Source organism: Natrix helvetica, assembly GCF_964273705.1.
Source record: "Natrix helvetica genome assembly, chromosome: 2".
Lineage (NCBI taxonomy): Eukaryota > Metazoa > Chordata > Lepidosauria > Squamata > Natricidae > Natrix > Natrix helvetica.
Genome location: NC_138552.1, coordinates 108,587,169 through 108,610,768, shown reverse-complemented (window position 1 = coordinate 108,610,768; position 23,600 = coordinate 108,587,169). Strand labels below are relative to the sequence as shown.

Below are 23,600 nucleotides of genomic sequence, written 5' to 3'. Positions count from 1 at the left end.
TAATGTCCATTCTTGGAAAGTGGGCAACTCTTCCTTCTTCCAGTATTGCGCCACCAACAATCTTGCTGCCGTCGTTAGGTTCAAAATCAGGTTAAGTTTATTAAATAGTTCCCTAAGAGGTTCCATCATTTCTAGTTGTAACTTTTTATAATAAACTGCTGTCAGGCCATCTGTGCCAGGTGCTTTGCTGATTTTTAACTGCTTAATTGCCAGGAGGATTTCTTCCACAGTTACAAGTTGATTCAATCTTCCCCTTTGCTCATCTGTAAGTATAGGAATTTTCTCTTTCTCTTTCTCTCTATATCTGACCTTTGTATTTTGTCACCAGCATACAATCTGGTGTAAAATTCTAAAAAAGTCTTTTTAATCATATCCTATTGAAAAACTTCTTTCCCTTTATATTCTACTTTCTCTATATTACAGGATCTTTGTTTTTTCCTTAACATATATGCTAGCCATCGACCTGGTTTATTGGCATTACAAAAAGTGTTTTGTTTATAGAAAATTAGTGGCTATCTGGTCCGACATTAACATATTGAACTGCCCTTGCAATAAAATAATTATCTCTTTTGTCTTCTTATCATCTGGTTTAGACATTAACTCCTGCTCTTTTTTTTAATCTCTTCCTCTAATTCCCTTTGTTTCTCCCTTTGTCTGCACCTATAAACATTGTTCAAATTTATTAAAATGCCCCTCATGTATGCTTTACTTGCGTCCCAAACCATTTCCATTGATATCCCCTTATACATATTAAAAGCAAAATATTCTTTCAATAGTTTTTTACATTCCGTAACATTTTTCTCATATCTAAATAGATTTTCATTTAATCTCCAAGACCTCCTGGGTCGGTCTCCATATTCAAGTTCCAACCAGACCGGGTTGTGATCTGTTAAAGTTCTCGGGCATATCTTAGTCTTCTTTATCCTGGAAAAAAAATCATTTAGTATAATTAGTATAAAATCAATTCTGGAAAAGGATTGATGCCTATCAGAAAAAAAAGTAAAATCCCGTTCTTTAGCATTCCGTTCTCTCCAGATATCCCTCAATTCAAAGTCATCCATCATATAAAAAAAAGATTTAGGTAATCTTGTTCGTATTTGGGTATTTTGCAAAAGCCTCTTCTTGTCTTGAACAGGATCCAGTACTCCATTCCAATCGCCCAGTAAAATGCAGGAATTGTAACCCCATTGTATTAGTTTGGTGTGAAGCAACTTATAAAAATTTTCTTGTTGTTGTTTGGGAGCATATATTCCTGTTAAGAGTATTTTCTTTCCTTCTATGAATAGTTCAATTGCAATATATCTACCTTGAGGATCTGCTTCAATTGATTCAGCCTTTAAGTCTTTTCTTAAATATATAACTATACCATTTTTCTTCTCCGGAGCAGATGCTACAAAATGCGATCCCAATCTTGCATTCATCAAATATTTCTGGTCCTGTGTTCTAATGTGTGTTTCTTGTAAACAAATTACATCATTTTAAAATTGTTTCAAGTAGTGAAATATTTTTTTTCTTTTTTGTGGTGAATTTAAGCCATTGACATTCCATGTTAGAAATTTAGTTGTCATCTTTATCACACTGAAGCTTTTTAAGCGCTGCCTGGAAATCTTGCTGAGATTTCACCTTCGGTCTAGCTCCTCCCACTGCTTCTGTGCTCATGTTTATATTATCTCGAATTGCCATCTGGGCTTGTTGTTCTTTAAGCGGGTTTGTCTCTGTTCCATAATTTCTTCTGTTTCCTGCAGCAAACTCACAACCCCAATTTGTTCCTGGTTATCTTGCTGCCTGGGGTCCTCTGTCTCTTTTCTTTCTTTGGGACCTGGAGATGGAGGGCTTCCTGCCTTTAGTACCATACTATGGAAATCTTTTGCCTTCCAAACAGAGTTGATGCGATGTCTTTCTCCCGTGTAGTTCCCCACCAATCCGGCTGGGGTCTCCCATCTGTATTGAATCTGGCGCTTTCTAAGTTCGTCCACTAGAAATGCATAATCCTTTCTAGATCTCAACATTTTTGGGGGGATTTCCTTCAGTACTATCACATCTTGACCTGCCACTTGCAGTTTGTTTTTGTAGGTTGCTTGCAATATTTCATTCCTAATTTTCCTGTTGACAAAATAGAGTACAATATCTCTTGGCAGTTGTCTTTGTCTGGCAATCCATGAATTAACGCGGTAAATTTTTTCAATTTGCCAGAGGCATTCGGCCTTTGGCTCCCCAGTTAATTGGACAAGAGTGTCTGCAAAAATCTCTCTTAAGTCTTTTTGAGTATGTTCCTTCAACCCTCTTATCCTCAGGGCAAATTCCATTGTTCTATATTGCATCATCATAAACTCCGCCTCCGATTTATCAATTTTAATTTGTGTCTCCACAAGATTGTTATCCAACTTTGTATTAGCCTCATTAATTTCTTCCACCTTCTCATCAAGAGATGCTATGTAGCCAAATAATCCTTTAAGTGCCTCAACTATATCCTCCCTTATCTCTTGGTTACGTGTTTGGATTAAATCCTTAATTCCAGATATTTCATCAGAGACATCTTTAAAGGCACTAGTAATTTTCCCCTCCAAGACAACTGCCTGTTCTTTTAATGCATTTTGTAAGTTATTTTGTAGACCCTCCAGTGTCAGGGTTTGTGATTGTGTTTCCACCGGAGGTAATAAAGTTTGCAACTTTGAAGTTTGTGCTGGCGAACTGCCTGCACTTTTCGAAGCATTGAATTTTGTCTGCTTAGAGGCCATTTCAAAATATTCAGATCAAGCTTTTAAACAGCCAATTTATTCAGTCCAAAATGTCCAGCTATTCTTTGAAGTCTTTCAGCCACACTAACAGGCACTTAACAAGTGCTAATCAGTTTTCCACTTCACTTTCGTTTTCAACACACCGTTTATTAATCTGGCGCCATTTTTTAAAAAAAGAAGTTCCTTTTAAGTTTACAGAAAGAGATATAATCTACAGAGTTAAGGCTTGTACTTGCAATTTGTTGACCTCTTGGTTTGCTCTGCCTGCTTCTTATTCAGATGTAGAATAAACTTGAAATTGCAGGTGTGGACGCTGCCTTTTGTTCTGCAAATGCAGAAGCGTCCCGTGATGAGGAGATTGTCAGGCTTCCTGGGGAGTTCGCACCTTTCACACCACAGAATTGCTTCTGGGGCCACTGGCCGCCTCTACCCTCTGCCAGACAGCTCACCTCCCCCCCTTTTCCCAAGGGGGAGGTTTTCAAACTGTTGGACAGCTGATTTATGCTATCCTAGCCACTTGTTACTCAAACATGGGCTGGCGTTCCCAAGGGAGCATCTTCCAAGGACAGCGGCGCCATACTTAAAGTTTGCTCTATGACCGAGCTACACAAAACCTACTGATGGGCAACTCTTTATCATTATTCTGACTGAGACTAACTAAACACAAGACCTTGAGTGAACCTTCTGAGAAAATAAAAGAAAGTAGAATACAATTGCAATTGTGGTGTAAAGTGAAGCACCAGAGACATTTCAGATAATGTATCTATTGGCTTAGGTTTGTATGTATCTGTGATATGTATCTGTATTGTTCCAACATTTCATTAATTCTGCATTGACTTACACCGACATTTTGCATTTGCTAGTTTGCGGCTAATGTGTTGCTTTTGAAAAAATCTCTGTGAAGCTGTATTAAAAAAAAATAAAAACAATGGACTTCCGATTCCGGCTGCTGACCCAACGGGCAGGCTCTGCTCGCCCCACGCTCTTCTGGTGGCCCCCCCACTGCTTGCGGGGCACAGGACGCCCTGTAGAGGCTCCTGCCGAAGGGGCGGCGTAGCGGGGGATCCCCTGAGTCGGCAGCAGCCGGGGGGCCCGCATCGCCCTAGGCACCGGGAGGCATGATGGGGAGGCGCTGCAGCATCTTCGGGAGAAGGCAGCTGGAAGAACACGCGATTTGAAGGGCGCGGTTACTGTGTGGTGAGGTGGAAACTCCCCCCCCCGTTCCCTTGTTTGTTCGTAAGAAAAGGAAAGAAAAAACTGCCAGCTCTTTTTAAAGTCGTTTTCAACTCGGCTGGAGAGGCGTGACTGGAGGGAGGGGGATTTCCCCCCCTCGGACAGGCGGCTTTAAAACCTTTTGCTCTCGGCCCTAGAGGTGAAGGAAGGGAGAGAGCCAACTAATGATTTCACGCCCATAACAAAGGCGGATTTTGGATTTTAACTTTATAAATGAAATGATGATCTGAAAATTTTGGAAACTTTGGAAACTTTCTGTTATGCCTCCAAACCCCAAAGCTGGCAGAGCAAGATGGCACACTTCCGTTGTCTTTATAAACAATGAAAATTGACTCCACCTATAGAAATTCAGGCTTCCTGTCTTTGTGACACTCAGACAAATCTCCTGTTGAATTGCATCTCCCGGGAACAAAGGACTCTTTTACTCTACTGCCAGAAGCAATTAGAATAATTTCCTCTCTGCTTGGACTCCTGCCCTCCTGAACTCTCTCGGCAGTTTCCCTCCTTAATTTCCTCTCTATATTGACTTTGAACTTCACTGCTCAACATAATGTCACCTAAAAGACCACCTCCGGGGAAGCCGGGCTTTGCTGTCTCCGCCCCCACATCTACAGTTTCAAGTCCGAGCGGACAACAAACGTTAACATCACTGATGCAACCCAAACCTGCTGAGACGGACTTTCAACAGATGTTCCAACAAATTTTAAAGGGACAGGAGGACATAAAAAGTGAATTGAAGGAGATGAGAGAACAGCTGAAAGCAAACCAAGACCAGACAAGTAAAAACACACAGAGACTGGATCTTTTGGAGGGAGGGGCGGCTGAGATGAGGGGGGAGGTGCAAGGGGTGCAGAAGGGGAACCAGGAGATTGAAATCCACCAAATGAAAACAGAATTTGAAAGAATGTCCTTTTTTCTTAGGTTCCAAAATGTAGTGGAGGCAGATGATGAAGACTTAAGGGACATCATGACAAACATCTTGGCTGAATGTATACAGAAAGAAAAACAACAGATGGGGTGGGAACTGGACCTGGTTTATAGAGTAAATTCAGCATATGCTAGAACACATAATGTTCCCAGGGAGGTACATGTTAAATTTCTCAGAAAGACCACGAGAGATGAGATTCTGAGTGCACAAAGAGGGCAAGTGTTGAAATATCAAGATAAAGAAATAACCATTCTGAAACAGATCCCCAAGAAAGTGAGAGAGAAAAGAAAAAATTATTCACAATTAGCGAAGAAGCTTTACCAGAAAGGGGTGTGGTTTAGATGGTTGATGCCTGAAGGTATGTTAATTTTCTGGGAGGATACTAGAGTTAGAATCAACACAACCATAGAGGCACAGGCCTTTATGGAAAAAAATAAAGCACTCCTAGATGTACCTGATGATCTTACACCCGACATACAGGACAAGGGAGGGGCTGGAGCTCTGCTGCCGGGGGGAGAAGGGGCAATACCAAGAAAACTCAGATCACAAAAATGAAAGGAAATCAGCTTTATACAAATTGATTGAAACTTTTATATGAATTTATATGCTGACAAATTACTACTATCTAATACTGAATTATTTGTTTAAATGAATACTATGAGTATGGGGGGCGGGGATACCCTTCACACATTGTAACTGCCAAAATTTGTAACCTATTCCAATACCCTTTTCCTTATTATTTTTTTTAAAAAACCAATAAAACTTTGTTTAAAAAAAATAAAAATAAAAAATAAAAACAATAAATTACTATTCCTGAAGGCATTCCATGGTGTTATTATCCAATTAGTAACTGAGTCTGAAATTTGGCTTATTATTTCTCTTTTTACAGGCTCAATGTCCTGTAAAAAGAGAAATAATAAGCCAAATTTCAGAAATAACTATTCTAAAATAACACTGCCCCCTTTAAATTTAGAAAATCTAAATTAAACAATGGCCTATGCCATGGATTATCACACAATGGAATGGACCTTCTGGGCTAACTAATGATCTCTTCTTTAATTTTCCAAATTGGTGACCTATATTGACACACCTTTACCATCTATGGTTCTTATGGGCAAAATAACATTGCCCCTTTTAAAACATAATAAAAATGTCAGAGCTTGAATTGAAGATAACTTGTTATAGATGATATCTACATTTATATATCTGTATTTCTTGGAATTTTTTCATTGCCTTATGATTAAAGATAATAATTTTCCTAGTTTAGAAAGTCAAGAGCTGATGATGACGACGACAAGAGAGATGAAAAGATATTTATATGTGAATTGTAATCTATAGTATTCTGAACTGATTAACTTTTGTTCCTGCTTGCTACAGGATCTGGGAATCTCCCCTCCTCCTGGCTGCAAAAGAAAATGATCTCTCAGCCATCCAGAAACTGATAGACAGCCATACCTGTGACCTTCATGAACGAGGTAGTGGTCCAACCTATTTATCATGGCCCTATTACCTATTAAGAGAAAGAAACAATTTGAGGAGCAAAGAGGAGATGGTGATAGAAATGTGGTTGATTGGCATATGCAAGGACAGCTTCAGATCCTGAAAGGAGCAAGATGACTAAACGCCTTGAACTTCCTTCTGGGGAAAAATGCCCCTCATGAATCCATAAGGCATATGGCATGATCTCTCTTGTTTATCGTCTGTCAGGAGAAAGGCCACATACAAGAGATCTCAGGAATAGATGTGTCCAGTATTCTGTCTGTTGTGACCTATAAACATAATTGTCATAGCTGTAGCTATCTCTAGAGGGACCAGGATCATTGCAATGTCATGACAGCTTCTCTTTCTTTGATACTCTTTGTAGGTGCTGTTGGGGAGACAGCTCTTCATGTAGCTGCCTTACACAATAACTTAGAAGCTGCTCAGCTGTTGATCAACACAGCTCCAGAACTTGTGAATGAACCTGTGACCTCTGAGCTGTATGCTGGTAATTATTATGATTATTGGATTTATGTCTCATGCTTTGAATAAAATATCAATGAAGAAAGCATCAGTTATCGTAAACATAATTAGTCACCTTCTGGCTCACAATCAGAGGGGAAAAATTAATCCCAGAATATATGTATGGAAACTCTATTGAAATGGGTCTATTCATGATACCCATCTATAGAAAATAAGATAAGGGATTACTCATGGCAAGATGTTCCATCATTTTTTCTCAAGTTACCCTTCAGGCCCACTTCCAAGTCTTCAGATGATAATGGGGCATGGTGGACCTTTTCAATAGGATTACTGTATGGAAGCTGATTTTCCAATAAGAAGATTGCACTTCAATGCATATTTTATTTAGCATAGGAATAGCATATCAATTAAAAAGAGTCACTACAGATGAATCACAGACAACCATTTATTCTATAACAGACTGTGATAATATAACCATTTCAGTCCAATTTCTCTCTACAGTGCCCAGAAACAGTGAAATATTGAACATGTTTTAGGATATATGTTTTAGACATATAATTTGGCTAATAACTTGCCACATAAACTATGTGTGCAACTGAGAATATAATTTGTCTTGTTTATTTGAGAACCTGATGTGCATTGTAAGCTAATGTTTTACTTGCTCCATAAACAATTTGAAATATGACATGAACAACAAAGTACTCAAATTTTCAAATGACACCAAATACTAGGAACAAAAAGGAATGGAACGAACTAAATTATGCGAATGGACAGCAAAATGGCTCCTTGTAAGTGACTGCAATCTAAGCTTCATACTGACAGAATTTGCAGTTCTGGGGGAATGTTTGTGATTCTGGTGGAAAAACGTTTTTGCAATTCTGATGAAAATGCTAAGAATCCCCAGTGTAAAAATAAACAGAAGAAGACTAATTCCATGTCAGAGATTATTATTGAAAGGAATAAAAAGTAAAACTGCTGATATCATAATATAAATGGATGTAATAATGCAACTTAAAGCACTACATATTCAAAATGGATTAGTATTCCCATGTACGAAGCTTGTGGTGAGATCTGAATCAAGGACTTCACAGTTCAGCCATTTTGCCACTGCCTCATACTGGGCCCCTGAGAAATAACTTGTAAGAAATTCAAGATGGAATATTAAGCAGCACATTAAACATTAAAACTCTTGAATGAGAACCTGGGTATTCATTTTTAACGGCAATTAACTTTGCAATTGCATTAATAATTAAATCCAGCCTCCAAACTAACACTGAATCAAATTCAGTTCCCTTCTGCATTTAACCCTGATGAACTTCTTTGAAAATGCATGAGGCTGATATAAACTATAAGTGATTTAAAATATGTATTTGTGTTGTTCATGAGATACTAATCCATAAACTACATTGATCATATAATGAGCTCTCAAGGAGGCTGATCATGGTTTCCAGAGGAATAACCAGTTTCTATGGTGGGGGAAATAATAGAGAAACTTACACTGTCTTAAGATTTAACAGCATTATTATAACTTTGTGCTTCATGAAGTATAGGTGTCCTCTTTGTGTTGTGATCCTGTGAGGAAGCTAATAAGAAGTAGACAGCGCAATCTGAATTAAAGGAGAGTACATTTTCGGTAGACATGATGGGTCAGACTAAATTCTCTGTGGTCCAGAACAGTGGTGGGATTCAAAAATGTTTACTACCGGTTCTGTGGGTGTGGCTTAGTGGGTGTGGTACACATTGGTGGGTGTGGCTTGATGGGCGTGGCAGGGGAAGGATACTGTGAAATCTCCATTCCCACCCCACTCCAGGGGAAGGTTACTGCAAAATCCCCATTTCCTCCCAATCAGCTGGGACTCGGGAGGCAGAAAATAGGTGGGGGCAGGGCCAGTCCGAAGTGGTATTTACTGGTTCTCCAAATTACTCAAAATTTCCACTACCGGTTCATCAGAACTGGTCAGAACCTGCTGAATACCACCTTGGTCCAGAACCCAATCTTTTGGCTAGAGTGCAGGCAATTATTTCAGTCCTATGCTTTACTTTGAACATCCAGCCAGTAGTGTAGGCTTGGTATAAGCCTACTACTTCTTGTTGCAGAGCTTTTTCTGTAGGTGACAGTTTCTTTTAGGGGGGTGTGTGTGGGGAGAGGGGGAATAGATTTAATAAAACAGACAGGAAAAGTCTCCTCAGGGACTCCATTTTCGTAAGAAAAACTGAGCTCTATTAGTTAAGATCCGTGGCTAATAGATCTTCTTGATCCAACAAGAGATTCACTTCAAAGAATCTGAGTTGAAAAAGACTGATGATAACCTTTCATGACTTTCTGGAGTCAGTATCACCAGAGGCCATGATAATCTGACGAAATAGTTCATGTAAACACATGACTATGCATGCTTATATATGCACATATGTATATACATATACCCGTGTACATACAAATGGACACATGTGGAATTTCAATATGTTACAAGGGTTTTTTTTTAAATTAATGTTGTGTATTGCAGGGGAGACAGCACTTCACATAGCTGTGGTAAACAAAAACCTGGGCTTGGTGAAAGCTTTGCTTGAGAAGGGAGCAGACGTAAATGGACCTCGTGCTACTGGATATGTTTTCAAGAGAAGAAATGACAGTCTTTTCTATTTTGGTATGTCGGCAGTCAAAAACCTTCTGTTTGAATAATCTGCAATTTGCATTGTGCCTTGCATATGTAGAAGAAACACTGTGGTAAGGAGGAGCGTTTTGTCCCTTGCGGCATAGACTGAATTCCTGTTATTATTATAGCACTGAAAGATTTTCCAGCATACTTTGCTCTGAAACAGAAGATGTTCTCCTCCAAAACATAGTAATCCTCTCAACTATCATCCTTCTGTAAACTAAAGGTCCACATGCTTAACTTGCAACTAGTGGAGTCAGGAGGATTGCTTTGAGGGGCAAGGTTAGTTGGGAAATCTTTCATGCTATAATAATAACAACAGGAATTCAGTCTATGGACCTGATCTGGGATGGACAGCTTTTTTTATCTGCCCATTTTCACAACTCAGTAAGAAGAGGGAAGTGGTCTGAAGATCTCTTAATGGAGAATTTGCAGTCCTGCTACCAACTCCTAACCTATTTAGAGGAAGCCACATTGATTTAAACCTGGTACAAACAAGGGAGGAATTCTCATCAAGAACTAATTTGATCTGCTAAGTGAACAAAAGCAGCAGCTTTCATGCTTCCCGAATCTTCTTTTTTTCAAAAGAAGCTTCAAGTTGTTTTTAAAGTTGCTTATTTTGAGAGAAAATATGGTTTTAAGGGTCTATTGGAGTAATGATTTTGTGCATTTTAAAAAAAAGTTAAGTCCATAGAACAAGAACTACAAGTGTAGCAGATGTTTGTTGACCTAGCAGTAAGTTGTGTGTGTCCATGTGCCATTACCTCTTACTTTCCCCAAGGATGTCATGTTGTTCAGTTGAATTCCACTACAATTCAGATAAATGGATCTATTTTAGCTATTAGCAAGCTGTTCCACTTCTGGTTTCCTCTGGTATTTTGATTCAGAGACTCTTTTTTTCCCAACAGCAGCTAAATACCAGCCAACAGAAATCCAGATTTCCCAGTTGGCTGCAGTGGAGCTGAAGATTGGCCATGCTATGCTTAGGGAGGCCCCTCATTACCTGTTTCAGACCATAATTAAGCTATGCTTAATAGATCAATTTTCAAGCATTTTGGTAATGACTCCTCATTAATCTTCACTGTGAGTAAATTGTAACACTCCAGAGTGAGAGTGTGAATAAAAGATGGATATCTCCAGATTCTGCCATCCTATTCCTCTTCTGGCTGCTTATACTCCATTTTCAATTCCGTTGGGAAATGTGCATTCTCAAATGTTATTTGAATTAGTTTAATGATAGTGGAGACTAGAGTAAAGGGAATATTTTTTAATTGTGTGGTATAATAATAAATAAATACTGGTACAGAGGTAAGGAAATATAAACATGTTATCACAATATATGTATATGTAAGGCACATATACTGTATCTATACCTAGGTTGTATGTGTGCATGTACATACTATTTTACCTTGGATATGTTGCCCAATGATATTTTAAAGCTTAAATACTGAACAAAAACAATCTTCCTTCTTCCTTTATCAGGGGAACACATTTTATCGTTTGCAGCATGTGCTGGGAGTGAAACCATTGTCCAGTTGCTGATTGAAAATGGTGCTAAGATTCGAGTGCAGGATTCACTAGGTACGCCTTCCTCAAAGGCTCTATGTTAAGAGCATGCATTTGGGAAGAGAAGGTGCTTTATGGAACTCTTCCCTTGAGTAAGGCAAACTCCTTCTCTTGCCATTAATATTACGCTGCAGATGTAGACCAATACTTCCAGGTCAATTGCATAGCTCTGTTATGGTGGTCCTTCTTGTAGAGAGCACCAAGACCCCTTTCTGATCTATAGAGCAGGGGGGTCAAACTCAAGACCTGCAAGCCGGATCCAGAGGGTGCTTAGATCTGGTCTGTGGGCCACCCTGGAAACAGTGAAGAACTGGCCTGTGGTGCCTCTGCCAGCAAAAATGGAGCTCAGGAGGACCAGGTGCAGCCCATTCAGACTCTGTCTTTGGCTGCAATTGCCTCCTGCAGCCATCTGCCAGTGAAAATGGAGCTTTAGCCCCCCTTCTCCCTCATGGCCACCCTGAGCTCTGTTTTCAATGGGGGAGGGATGCAGGAGGCCATTGCAGCCAAAAACATAGCCCTAGAGGGCTGCGCCTGGTCCTCCCGAGCTCCAAAAATGCAGCCAAAAACAGAGCTTGGGAGCCCATTTTTGCCAGCAGAGCACTCAAGCCACCACAGGCGCCCCCGACATGAGTGACATCAAGCTGGCCATGCCCACCCGGCCCCTGAGGTCAAACTTAAACCTAACGTGGCCCTCAACGAAATGGAGTTTGACACTCCTGCTGTAGATGGATCAGTTTTGTGAGAGAATGGGGGAGTGGGTTGGCTTCAGGCTGTATTTCTTTGTCCTCCCTCCAAAAAATATTCACATAATTTTTGCTGGTCATGGAAAATCATCATGTCAGTTGCAGTGGGTGGAGGCATGCGATTGTTACATGTGTATGTTGGGAAGAAATGCAGATGATGTAAACTAGCTTTAAGAGCCAAGCTACGTGTTCAGAAGAATCACTTTGTTCAGCAATTATCACTTCAGAATTCATGCAAGGATTTAAATACATAATGTGTTAGAAGATCCTTTTCTGTATCGTATTTGCTTTTTATGAAGAGAGATGCTGCATACTGAATATTTCATACTATAATGATACATTCTCCACTGGTTATCCAGAATGATACAGACTGGCTATTGCTAGTTTGATTGACTCTTTTGTTTAAGGAAGATGGCCTGGAATCTCTTAATTTAAAAAATGTAAAAGTCTGTTCCAAACCATACAGCAGCCAAAACTTTCTTGGCACAAATATTCAGTGCAGGAAACTCCATTCTTTAGTTTTTAAATATTGGACTCCTTTTCCTGCTAAGCCAAAAAAGAACATTGAAGAGTCTGAACAGGGATCAATGATTTATCGATTTCTCCTTAAATACAAAGATGAACTTAATTTCTGTTTCTGCTTAATTTCTGATAGGTAATTCAATCTTCCACATATTAACCCTCCAGCCCAACAAGGCATCTGCTTGTCAAATATACGATCTTCTCCTTTGCTATGACAAGAAAGAGAAGGGTCTGGGAGACCCAGATGCAGTCCTCAACTATGAGGGACTCACCCCATTTAAGCTGGCTGGGGCAGAGGGCAACACTGTAGTGAGTAAAATGGTTTCTTTACAATTTGTTTTTATTATTTCTTGTTGGAAGTACATGCCCCCTTTTCAGGAAGGATTTAAAGGTGTTCAAACAAGGCCTACAATAAAATTGTAAGACTCTAAAACAAAATAAAGCTACAAGTGTATATTCCATGAACATCGCAATGGATCAGATTGTTGTCTCTAAGTCTAGTGAGGCTGAGGGAGTTTTATGATCTTGTCCCACTTCTGGACCCACTTTCCAGAATGTTGCAGATTTCAAAGCCTCCCTGGACAAAGGTGAGGAAGATCCCTGAGGTGACAATGGGGTCTTGTGAGAGAAATCCTGCTATATTTCCTTTGAAAGCCCTCAGCCCAGCTTGCATAATGGGGATGCCAAGTCCTACTACTTATCCTGGCCAGTACTTCTCTTCTTGAAAGTATATCTATAAAATCTTCTAGGGAAGACTATCAATCATCTCTTTCTTTGTAAAAATGGAGGTGGATATGTTGTGAGCTTGGCAAGGGACCCACAAAGGAGAAAAACAACGTATTGCTGTATCTCAACCTTGATTAGCCCCTTCATGGCTCCCTTCTAGCAGGCAGTAAAGAGATACTTCCCTCTCCTCACCCCCATACTTCAGGAGTTAGGTTTTTAAAGGCTGATTGCGGAAAGCACCTCTGTTTTGGAGCTCTTCAATCAAAAATTAGATATTAATTTTTAGAACATCACTGAAAGTGTCGAAACCCAACCTATGTGGATTTTAATGAACATTTTTTCCTGAGCATTTTATTTTATTTATTCATTTATTTGGTTCATATAATTCTTTTTGAAGAGCTCAGGTTTGCATCTATAGAGCTTTCTCACCTATATTTTCCTCATTATAACAGCTCAGTGAAAAGTCAAATTGAGAGACAGTAGTTAATCAAATCTAGTGATTTGAGATTAGACCCAGGATCTCCTTGATCCTAATTCAACACAATTATGTCAGCCTTTCTGACCTCCTGTACTATAAAAAATTAAATGATTTGACTTAACAGAAGAAACTCCAAACACCTGGCCAAAAAAGAGCATCAGGGCAAACACTTATTTTCGAAACAGAACTAAGGGCTAAAAATCCCAACCTACTAGTTTGTGATGTTACATTAAAGCCACGATAAATATACATTTATAGGTATCAGCATAGCCTATTTGACATACATTCTCTGGACAGGAATCTACATTTCAAGGTGGAAGTTTATCAGATTTCCAGACCATCCAACTCTGGGCTGTTTCACAAAATTAAAAAAAAGCAAACAACATTTTATATAAAAAGACAACACACATTTGAGAGAAAAACATAATTTTCTTCCATATCACCCTCAGTTTAAAGAAGAGCAGACGAACTACAGGAGACAGACAATCCTTCAAATAGTTAGGGAAACTTGTGTGAATCCCCCTCTGTAAGCCATACTACTGATGGTTTTATTATGTTCTCTAACTTTTCTATTAGCTTGCATTTTGATAAATTAAAAGAGAGAAGCGTTATGAAAGATGTTGGTTGTGGGAGCAAATATTCCTTCAACAGCAAGCATCTAGACTGAACCTTTTCTTTTTCCCAAATTAGATGTTCAACCACCTAATGCAAAGAAGAAAACACATCCTATGGACTTTTGGGTCTTTGACGTCTACCTTGTATGACCTTACAGAAATTGATTCATGGGGTGATGATCAATCTCTTCTGGAACTTATTGTCACCACAAAAAAAAGAGAGGTATTATATTGAAAGGAGGGGCTGCTGAATGTTTCTTCTCAAAGAGGCTTTCTAGTTGAGAGCCAGGTTTGTTCAGTCAGAGCCGATCATCTTTTCTGAAGACATATTCTTTTCTACAACTGATTTTGCAAAATGTATCCATAAGACAGTATGGGATGCCTTCAGTGTCTGCAATAGGTTAGAGATTCTGTGGCAGGTGTCTGGAGAGTTTCTGACTAATGAGCTCTCATACAATAAGATCTCCAAAGAATGGAACAGCTTTCTTAAAGTCACCCTATGATCAAAAACCCACAAGTTTAAGTAAATACTAGGCAATTATCTGGTGAAGCAGTAGTTAGAATGCAATATTGCAGGCTGACTCTGCTCACTGCCAGGAGTTTGATCCTGACTGGCTCAAGATTGACTCAGCCTTCTACCTCTTAGAGAGTGTTATCCAGCACTATGAAGCGTATATAAATTTAAATGTTACTGCTATTGCTATTGTTGCCTTACATTGACTGAATGTTAAGGACCCATTTGTGTTATCGGATGCCACTCTTATGGTCATACTGGTTGAATATGCAATGTTTAAAAGAATCAAATGGAATAATGCTACCAACAAGCATATGAACTGGGTTTTGTTGGTGGAATTTTTAGTGTATTTCAGCCCTGAATGGTCATCTGCCTTACTTGAAGATCTCACACATCTTCAAGCTATGTTCTGCCTTTGCATCTTCATCCTTACCGACTTCATAGTTAGCATTATCCATTTTCATTTTTACACGCTGAAGATTTCCAGCAGGGACTCCAGGGCTCTTTCCCCAAGTAACGAGAAACTGGATCTTTCAATATGTTATCCAGGAGTAATGCTGTCTTTTAAAAATGATCCAACTGCCCCCTTCATTTTCAAGGCGGCTTTTGCTGTCTTTGAGAATTATTTGTTTCTAAGAAAAAAGGCTGAACACAGGTATTTTGCATCCCTCAGGCCCGAAGAATCCTCGACCTTACTCCTGTGAATGAGCTGGTTAGCCTGAAGTGGAAGAAATACGGACGGCCATATTTTTGTATTCTGGCCTTATTCTATGTCCTGTACATGATTTGCTTCACAATGTGTTGTGTCTATCGACCGCTGAAAGAGCGAAGCTTCAACAAGACAAATGAAAGAGATAACACAATCTATGTTCAGAAACATTTGCAGGTAGGTTCTTTAACATGAGTCTATTAAAAATGTAAAAATCATTTATAATTTTCAATTCCAGGAGTCCAACTTCTCCAAAAATAGTGCACAACCAAATATAACCAAGGGATGAAGAACAATCGACTTGGGAGGCAAAAAGTAGTGGCATTGTTCATTTAATGTAACTGTGTGTGTGTGTGTAGGGGGGGAACACCCCTACAATAACAAGATGGTGCTCTATAGAGCAATTCTGTGCACATTCATTCAGAATTTCTTAGTACCATACGGAGTTTATTCCCACTGCAGTGTAAGCAGAAGTTTTGAGCTTGGCATCAGCTCAAACAATATTAGGCAAAATGGTAGCTAGAGGGAAAAGTGTGGACACTGTTAGTTCAGTTCATGGATTTTCCAGACAAATGATAACAATTCAAAAGACTCCCTGAAAATTGCTCTTTAGCGAGTGTGGCAGTTAATGATCCGACTATGCGAGAACACATTTTAGGCAAAACAGAAATATGTACAGAAATATGGTGGGAGGTTTTCCATTACCCATGTGCTGCTATTATGCTCCTGTGAAGGAAGAAGAGTGGCACAGCTGTTGTGCTTGAGAGCTTCTTTGACCATAAATTATGGTTGTACTAATATATGTGCAACCTTTATTTTCTGTGTTTATCAAATAATAGGGGATACTCTACACAAACCACATTGTGGATGTGTAATGACCGTATGCAAGGTTTCAATTTATTTAGCGCTAAATTGTGCCAGTAAATGTGGTGGGAGATATGGGTATTCATTTATGCTGATTTCTCCCACAGGAGCCTTCCTAGTCTAAAATAGAACTATAAGCAAATTAGTCAAATGTGTGAACACTTTCCTTGTAAATCTTCACATTAAATTCATGAAATTCTTTTTCAATAGATAAACAAAGGATCCCTAAAGTTGAATAGTTTAATATTCTTAATAAACAACTGACTTCCCATAGCATACTTTTTCATCGGTACATTGAGATTTTCTTTCCCTTGAATTTGGCCTCTCTAAAATATCACTGTCACCTAATACAATAATTTCTGTTGTCATCTGTCACAATTTTACTTCTGGAAGGTTTAGTTTCCATTGTCATAACAGGAAACATTAGCATTTAATCTCCTGAGTATGAGGAAGTTGAAGCCCTTTTCTTTTTTAAAGAAAGAGAGGCAGATAGATGGACATAGCAGAGATGAAGTCAAACTTTCTTAAGTTATCAGAATGTCAGACAGCTGGCTCACTTTGCTTGGAACTGTATTAATTCTAAAAATTGATTATGAGTGGGATTCCCAGCTGAAAAGCACATTAACTCAAGCTATTAAGTAATCCTGAATGATTTAGGTTTCTAAGTTTCCTGTTCTTTTTTCCCTTTTCTTCAAAATTTTAGAGTGATATGGGTGATAATCAAAATAATTGGGCAATTTTCATTAACTGTATCTAGAATCATGGGGTGGATTCCACTGTGCCAGTCTTGGGCTTGTCCACTATCCTTTTGGGAGATGTACAGAGTGTGACAGGTCTCCAAGGAAAAGGCAAATTGATGACTAGTCACTAATATTGTTTCTCTGACTTGATGATGGAGTGCAGATATATTCTGACTCACCACTTTTATTGATCATCATTGTCACCTTGATCTAAGTCCATAAAACAAGGAAGATGGATCCTTGAAATATTAATTCTTGAGACTGTGATACTCCTAACCAATATGGGTTTCCTTTCCTTTTCAGGAATCTTATATTACTTCTGAAGATAACCACAGACTTGTTGGTGAGTTGATCACTGTTGTTGGAGCCATTGTGATATTGATCTTGGAGGTAAGAGAAATGTTTTTCCTTCTCCAATTATTATATGGGGGGGGGGAACCTAAGTAGAAAGTAACTGAGCACCAGAAGAAGCATTCCATAATAGGATTAGCAATATTATTTAACAAAGGTTCTTTCTAAATCCCCTGACCTCTATATGAAGGCTGCTACAGTGTACACACTACATCCTAACCTAGGGCAGTGCTAATCTAGAGGGTAATACTGTAGTGCTTAACTAAGAAATCCTAAAGTTTTGCCTATGGAGAGGTCACAGGCATTTTGAACCAGTTGGTTTTGCATCAGGGAGTGACTTCTCCAAAATGAAAGAGAAGGTCTCAGCATGTAGTTGCAGTCCAGATAATTCATTCAGATTCTAGTGCTGAAAAAAATGTATCTGAGATCCTTTGACTTTTGGGGTTTCTTTTATTTTGGGGGGGGGAGGGTGAGAAAATGAGCCAATTGTTTTAAAGCAGAGCACACCATTGATCAATGGATTTATTCCAGATTCCAGATATCTTCAGATTTGGAATTACCAAATACTTTGGGCAAACTATCCTCGGAGGACCTTTCCATGCAATCATGTAAGATTATTTTCTAGTAGTTGGCTTGCTGTTGAATGTTGATGAAAAAAAACCACTGCACAAATCCCGCTCTTCATTGCTGCTTCTATCTCTGCAGTATTGTGTATGCCTGTATGATTCTGCTGACCATGGTGATGCGTCTCACTAGCGCCAACGGTGAAGTTGTACCAATGTCTCTGGCTCTGGTGCTTGGTTGGTGCAATATTATGTACTTTGCACGAGGATTTCAGATGCTTGGTCCCTTTACCATCATGATACAAAAAGTAAGTGACGTACAAAAGATGACGTTCATACATAGATGAAGGATATGCTGATGCAGTGATTCTGGCAACATTTTTTCATCATAAATCAGAAGGTGATAGAATCATAGAATTATAGGGCTGGAAGGGACTTGGGAAGTTTTCTAGTCCAACCTACCTAAGAGTCCTTATACACCCTCTATAAGTAGAGTGAAGATTATCTATCTATCTATCTATCTATCTATCTATCTATCTATCTATCTATCTATCTATCTATCATCTATCTATCTATCATCTATCATCACTTTTTGATCTAAGTTTTAATCTTGTTTGGCAAGTGAAAAAGATGTGAGTATCTATCTTGAATTCTCTCTTAAGCTCCCATCTGCAGATTGCTTTTAGTTTATCCCAGTTCTCCCCAGCTTAATCATCTATTCAACAGTAAGGAAAAATAGGAGTCTTCTTTCCATATCTTTGCAGCTATCTAGCATGCAGAGTGAGATATACTGCTATTTTTCATATATTCAAATATTTCTGATTTCCTAACTGGACAGTTATATGAAATATCAATCACATCTAATTATTATCTAATATTATTAACTGTACAGACTCACTTTAAAAAGACTTCCCACCCATAACTAACTTTCTCCTTTAAGTAAGCTTTCCCTCACTCAGTATTCAGCATAACATCTGCTGTCAATCATTCATTTATTTCTCTTCTGTTGCAAAGAAGGATGCCCCTATGGGCATTTCCATCTTCAAGGAAGCTGTCCACTTCTTGGAACCTTGACTGTTTTGCAATTCCCTCTCCCCGCCCCCTTTTGGGATGGGAGTAGAAAGGAGATAGCAGAGGTAAAGGGACTTCCTAATTTTGAATATTCTAGGGCCCTTTTGGAAGCTTGTGTTTGCCTGTGTTGAATACTTAAAAGGGTTCATTTCTATTGTGAGTTTAGATTGCTTGGCTGTTTCCTTTCTACCCTGATTGGTAATAAATTCAAGACAGAGAGAAGTAAATATTGAGCAGCTGGAGTTCAATAGTTCAGTAGAAAAGTTCAGTAAAATAACTTTTACAGTAATGGCCACCAGCCTAAATGGCAGTGAATTTTTTTTTGATAAATACGTTGACAAGGTAAAAGAGAGAAAAGCTGCTCAAATCTGCTACCCCTAATGGCTTTATAAAATCCTAATGCAAATAAAAGAGGCAAATGTGTGAACTGTTTCCATCTTCATATGCTTTCCTGTAGCAACTTGAAACAGGAGCAATCAATCAAAATGAGAATATACCAGTGCAGTCCTGCAAACAAAAACAAAAACAAAAGATAGAACTGAGGCAGTCAAACCTCAGAAGAGATACAGATTGGTTAGCCCATCTGAAGACCTCTATTGAAGGATAGTTGGGATTTGATTGACAGGAAACATCAAAATTGTCTAGAACAAATAATTTAAATTCCACAGTCAAGATAATCCTTTTTTCCTCACTCCACTACTGAACTCCCTTATATCAGGGCTATTCTGTAGGGCTTCCGTTTCACTACTAAACATGCTCATGTTGAAGTGGCTGTTTCCAAAATTCTGATTTCTAAACTAAGGCTTGGAGTCAGGATGACCTTTTCCCGGGACCCTTCAGTTGGGTTAGACTTCAGCAGCCATAATTCCTAACTAATCTTCTTTCAAGGAAAGAAGCAAATTAGAACCAAGGAAAAATTTCCTGACAGTTAGAACAATTAATCTGTGGAACAGCTTGTCTCCAGAAGTTGTGAATGCTCCAACATATGGAAGTTTTAAAAAGAGATTGATAACCATTTGTCTGAAGTGGTGTAGGGTATCCTGCCTAAGCAGGGGTTGACTAGAAGACCTCCAAGGTCCCTTCCAACTCTGTATTCTATTCTATTCTATTCTATTCTATTCTACGCTACTCTACTCTACTCTACTCTACTCTACTCTACTTTATTCTACTTTATTCTCAGTCTTTAGAAGCAAATAGATAAGGATCCCTTGAAGTTGGAATGAACTGGAATGATACAGTTTAATCTAGAGCATGTTGGTCTTGATCTAGAATGCTGTTCCTTGGATGTAGTTTTGTGTGAGAGAAGAGCTCTTGGTCACTGTATGTTTTTCTTTCTAGATGATATTTGGAGACCTCCTCCGTTTCTGCTGGCTCATGGCAGTGGTCATCCTTGGGTTTGCATCTGGTAGGTGATCTATTCTAGACCACATTCTTGTGAGCTTGACTTACAAAGAAAAATGTAGCAATTCTTGAAAGCACAGAGAGTGGGAATATTACCAAATTCCTTCCTCTTGGCTATAGGATATCTCCTGTTACAGCCATATCTTTGACTTTTCCTTTTGTTTTTATGCTACCAACTAATAATAATAGGAAGTGTCTATATACATAGTGTAATGTAATCTTGAAATTAATAATTATTATAATAATGGAAAAAAGAGGGAGCTTCCCACCATTTTTATTGGATTGCAATGGGTTTATCTGATTGTATTCTATATTCTGAAAATTTACCTGAGACTGAAACTGGTTCCTTGATATGCTGTGTAAATATTTCCTTTTTGCATTCTCTATCTTCCTTTTCTCTATGTTGTCAGATAATATACTATTTAATTTATTACTTAAGGTAATAGCTTCATGAGTCTGATAAAATAAGTTATGATTAATGGAAGTGAATGGCAGAGTAATTGATTAGACATCAACCTGCCACAAGACTCATAGTTTTTACAACAATAGATTGCCATTGCCTATCTTAAGCTGGCTGGATATTTAGCCTTTCTTGTGCCACTTATCCTAATGTATCAAATCACAAAATAGAATCTGAAGTGTTTTAGAAGTTTTGCCAAGATCCTCTACCATTATCCCTAATTCAGTGCCATAAAGATACATGGCATTTCATAAAACTGTATCTATAATACCACAAATCCCTCAATGCCATTTTTAATTTTTTAAAAAAATAATTGTATTTTTTTTAAGAATATAAAAAATTACTAATTTCAATAATTGTATACATTTTAATAATTACATGTTCATCATTTATACACAATTCAATCTTAGAATGTTTAAAACCATAAAGTCTTTTAAAGTGTTTTATTTTTCAATATTTCTAGTAAGTACAAATATGAGGACGGGTGACAATTATAAAACTTTGCTACCAGTTATTCTCGTGATATTATTTTAAATGTTTTTTTGACAAATTCTATTATTTGTCAAGTAATAAGTCAACCATTTGTGTTTGCCTATTATTTCTATTATGTAATGTGCTTCTTTTGCTGAAAGCCACAGGGGTATTTTTGGCCATAATCTGGGTTTGTATCTATTTCATGCTCTTAAATACGGCATGTCTAGCATAATGGTTTTTGAAATCCAAATTTACCTTGATTTTATAAACCACAAATATCTATATTACTCAAATTTCAAGTCATGTTCTCCTAACTCTAAAAGCCTTCTATTTCCCCATAGAACTGTTCTGATCTAGGCTTTCCCAGCAACATGTCTTTCCTCTCCCACAGTCTTTCAAGATAGTCCACAATTACCAGCCTTTATTAGGCTTGGAGCGTGGTCAGGCCGATATCTTTCAGAAGCTGCAATACTTGGCAAGAATGCAGGAATGAACTAACTGTTTCCTGCAAACTCCCCTCCCCTTTGCTCCTCTTTTATTCCCTATTGGAGGAGCCATTCACTGTCCACCTGTGGCCTTTCTCCCAATTCGACCCTTGTTCCTTAGCTGTTCCCTTTATCTGGCAACTCTGTGCATGCACACACTGTTCATCTGCCTCGATGATGTCTGACTCCGAAGGCAGCTGATAACTGTCAGACGGTTCTGGCCCCCTCTCTGCCTCCGACGCAGAGCACTTGTCAGAGCTTTCCTCAGACTCCAGGACTGACCCATGGTCCTCCACAACCTGCTCACTGTCTGAATCTGCCGCCAGCTCTGCTGGCCGCTGGCGGGCCACAACAAGAACTATCTATTCTTTCATCCAAACCAAATAGCAAGTTCTAAAACACAATGTCAAATCTGATAAACATGGCCCACCTCTTTTCTTTGTGTCTTACAGCACCTTATATTTAACTCATGTTTTTCCCCTGCCACATAAATTTAGAGATTCCTTTTGACACTTTTTAAATTGTGCATCTGTCAGAAGAGTTATTGTATGAAACAAAAATATCATTTTAGGTAGAACGTTCATCTTTGTCACATATGGCTATTGTAATTTCTCCCATTTTAGCATATCTTTTAAGTTAGTTTCAAAACCTAGCATAATTATGTTGAAATAACATACAGTTCATATTTGACATGTTACCCAAGTATTTAACTACCTCTCAGAGCTAAAACCTGTTTTATTCATCAGTTTTGTTTCAGCTTCTATTTTGTTATTTTTCATTAACATCTTCAATTTCTTTTTATTAATTTTTAAATATGTTAGTGCACCATTTTTTTTAAAAAAATTACCCAATAACAGTTCAATTTCCTTTAAAGGACCTTCCAGAATCCACACCAATTCATCTGAAATATCCTTAACTTACAAGTTTCTTTTTATATATATATTTATTCTCAAAATCTTCTCATCTTGCCTTATCTTTGTTCCTTATTTCCTTATTCAATATTTCCAGAACTAAAATAAACAAGAGAGGGGACAGTGGGCATCCCTGTCTTGTTTGTTTTTGTACCCTTACATTTTTTGTCAAATTTTCATCAACAACTATTATTTGTACACTCTGTAAGTATAGATCTATCTTATCCATTTTATAAAGGTCTCTCCAAAATTTGTATCTTCCAGAAACTGAAATAAGGAAGCCCAGTTCAAATTGTCGAAAGCTTTTTCTGCAACAAAGATCAATGCAGCTTGTTTTACATTATGTTGCTCAGGTGTTCCAAAATGTCCAATGCATTGACCTTTAATTACCTTTTAAGTAAAACCCCACACTGATCCTTATGAATAATTTTTGCAAAATTATTTTCAGTCTATCAGTCCTTTATTATGAACAACTTATAGTTATTGCCCTGTAGTTTCTCGCTAAAGTCAAAGTCAACCTAAAGCCCACCTGTTCCAACTAGCTGGCCTGGCTTGAATTACAACTACATTTTCTAATCCCCCCTGGACAATTTTAAATCTAAACTAACTGATTTTTTGGGTATTTTAATTGTTTTAAATTTTATTGTGTTGTTTTTAACTTATGATTATTTATTTATGAATTGTACAATGTTTTGATTACCTCCTCCTTGTCATTTATTTGTATATTGAGTTGTACGCCGCCCCAAGTCCCTTTGTGGAGAGGGTGCGGCCTATAAATTGAATAAATAAATAAATCAATCTTCTCCCTCTTTCTAATTATCTGATATTTTTCTTCCTCCTTCTTCCGACTTTTCTTTTCCATTTTTTCACTTTTCCCTTAAAATTGACAGCAC

At 38.2% G+C, this 23,600-nt stretch overlaps 1 protein-coding gene across 1 annotated transcript in view; it reads left to right on the top strand.

Annotated features, from left to right (window-relative positions):
* The window catches only part of LOC309388510 (transient receptor potential cation channel subfamily V member 6-like), a 94,227-nt gene that overhangs the window by 52,285 nt on the left and 18,342 nt on the right, over positions 1 to 23,600 (top strand). The window contains exons 2-12 of the mRNA XM_081945899.1: positions 6,277 to 6,374; positions 6,764 to 6,886; positions 9,366 to 9,506; positions 10,998 to 11,096; positions 12,480 to 12,655; positions 14,241 to 14,387; positions 15,352 to 15,564; positions 17,295 to 17,381; positions 17,874 to 17,950; positions 18,048 to 18,213; positions 20,315 to 20,381. Of these exons, the coding sequence (XP_081802025.1) occupies positions 6,277 to 6,374; positions 6,764 to 6,886; positions 9,366 to 9,506; positions 10,998 to 11,096; positions 12,480 to 12,655; positions 14,241 to 14,387; positions 15,352 to 15,564; positions 17,295 to 17,381; positions 17,874 to 17,950; positions 18,048 to 18,213; positions 20,315 to 20,381 (1,394 nt within the window). The remainder of the gene's footprint in view (positions 1 to 6,276; positions 6,375 to 6,763; positions 6,887 to 9,365; positions 9,507 to 10,997; positions 11,097 to 12,479; positions 12,656 to 14,240; positions 14,388 to 15,351; positions 15,565 to 17,294; positions 17,382 to 17,873; positions 17,951 to 18,047; positions 18,214 to 20,314; positions 20,382 to 23,600) is intronic.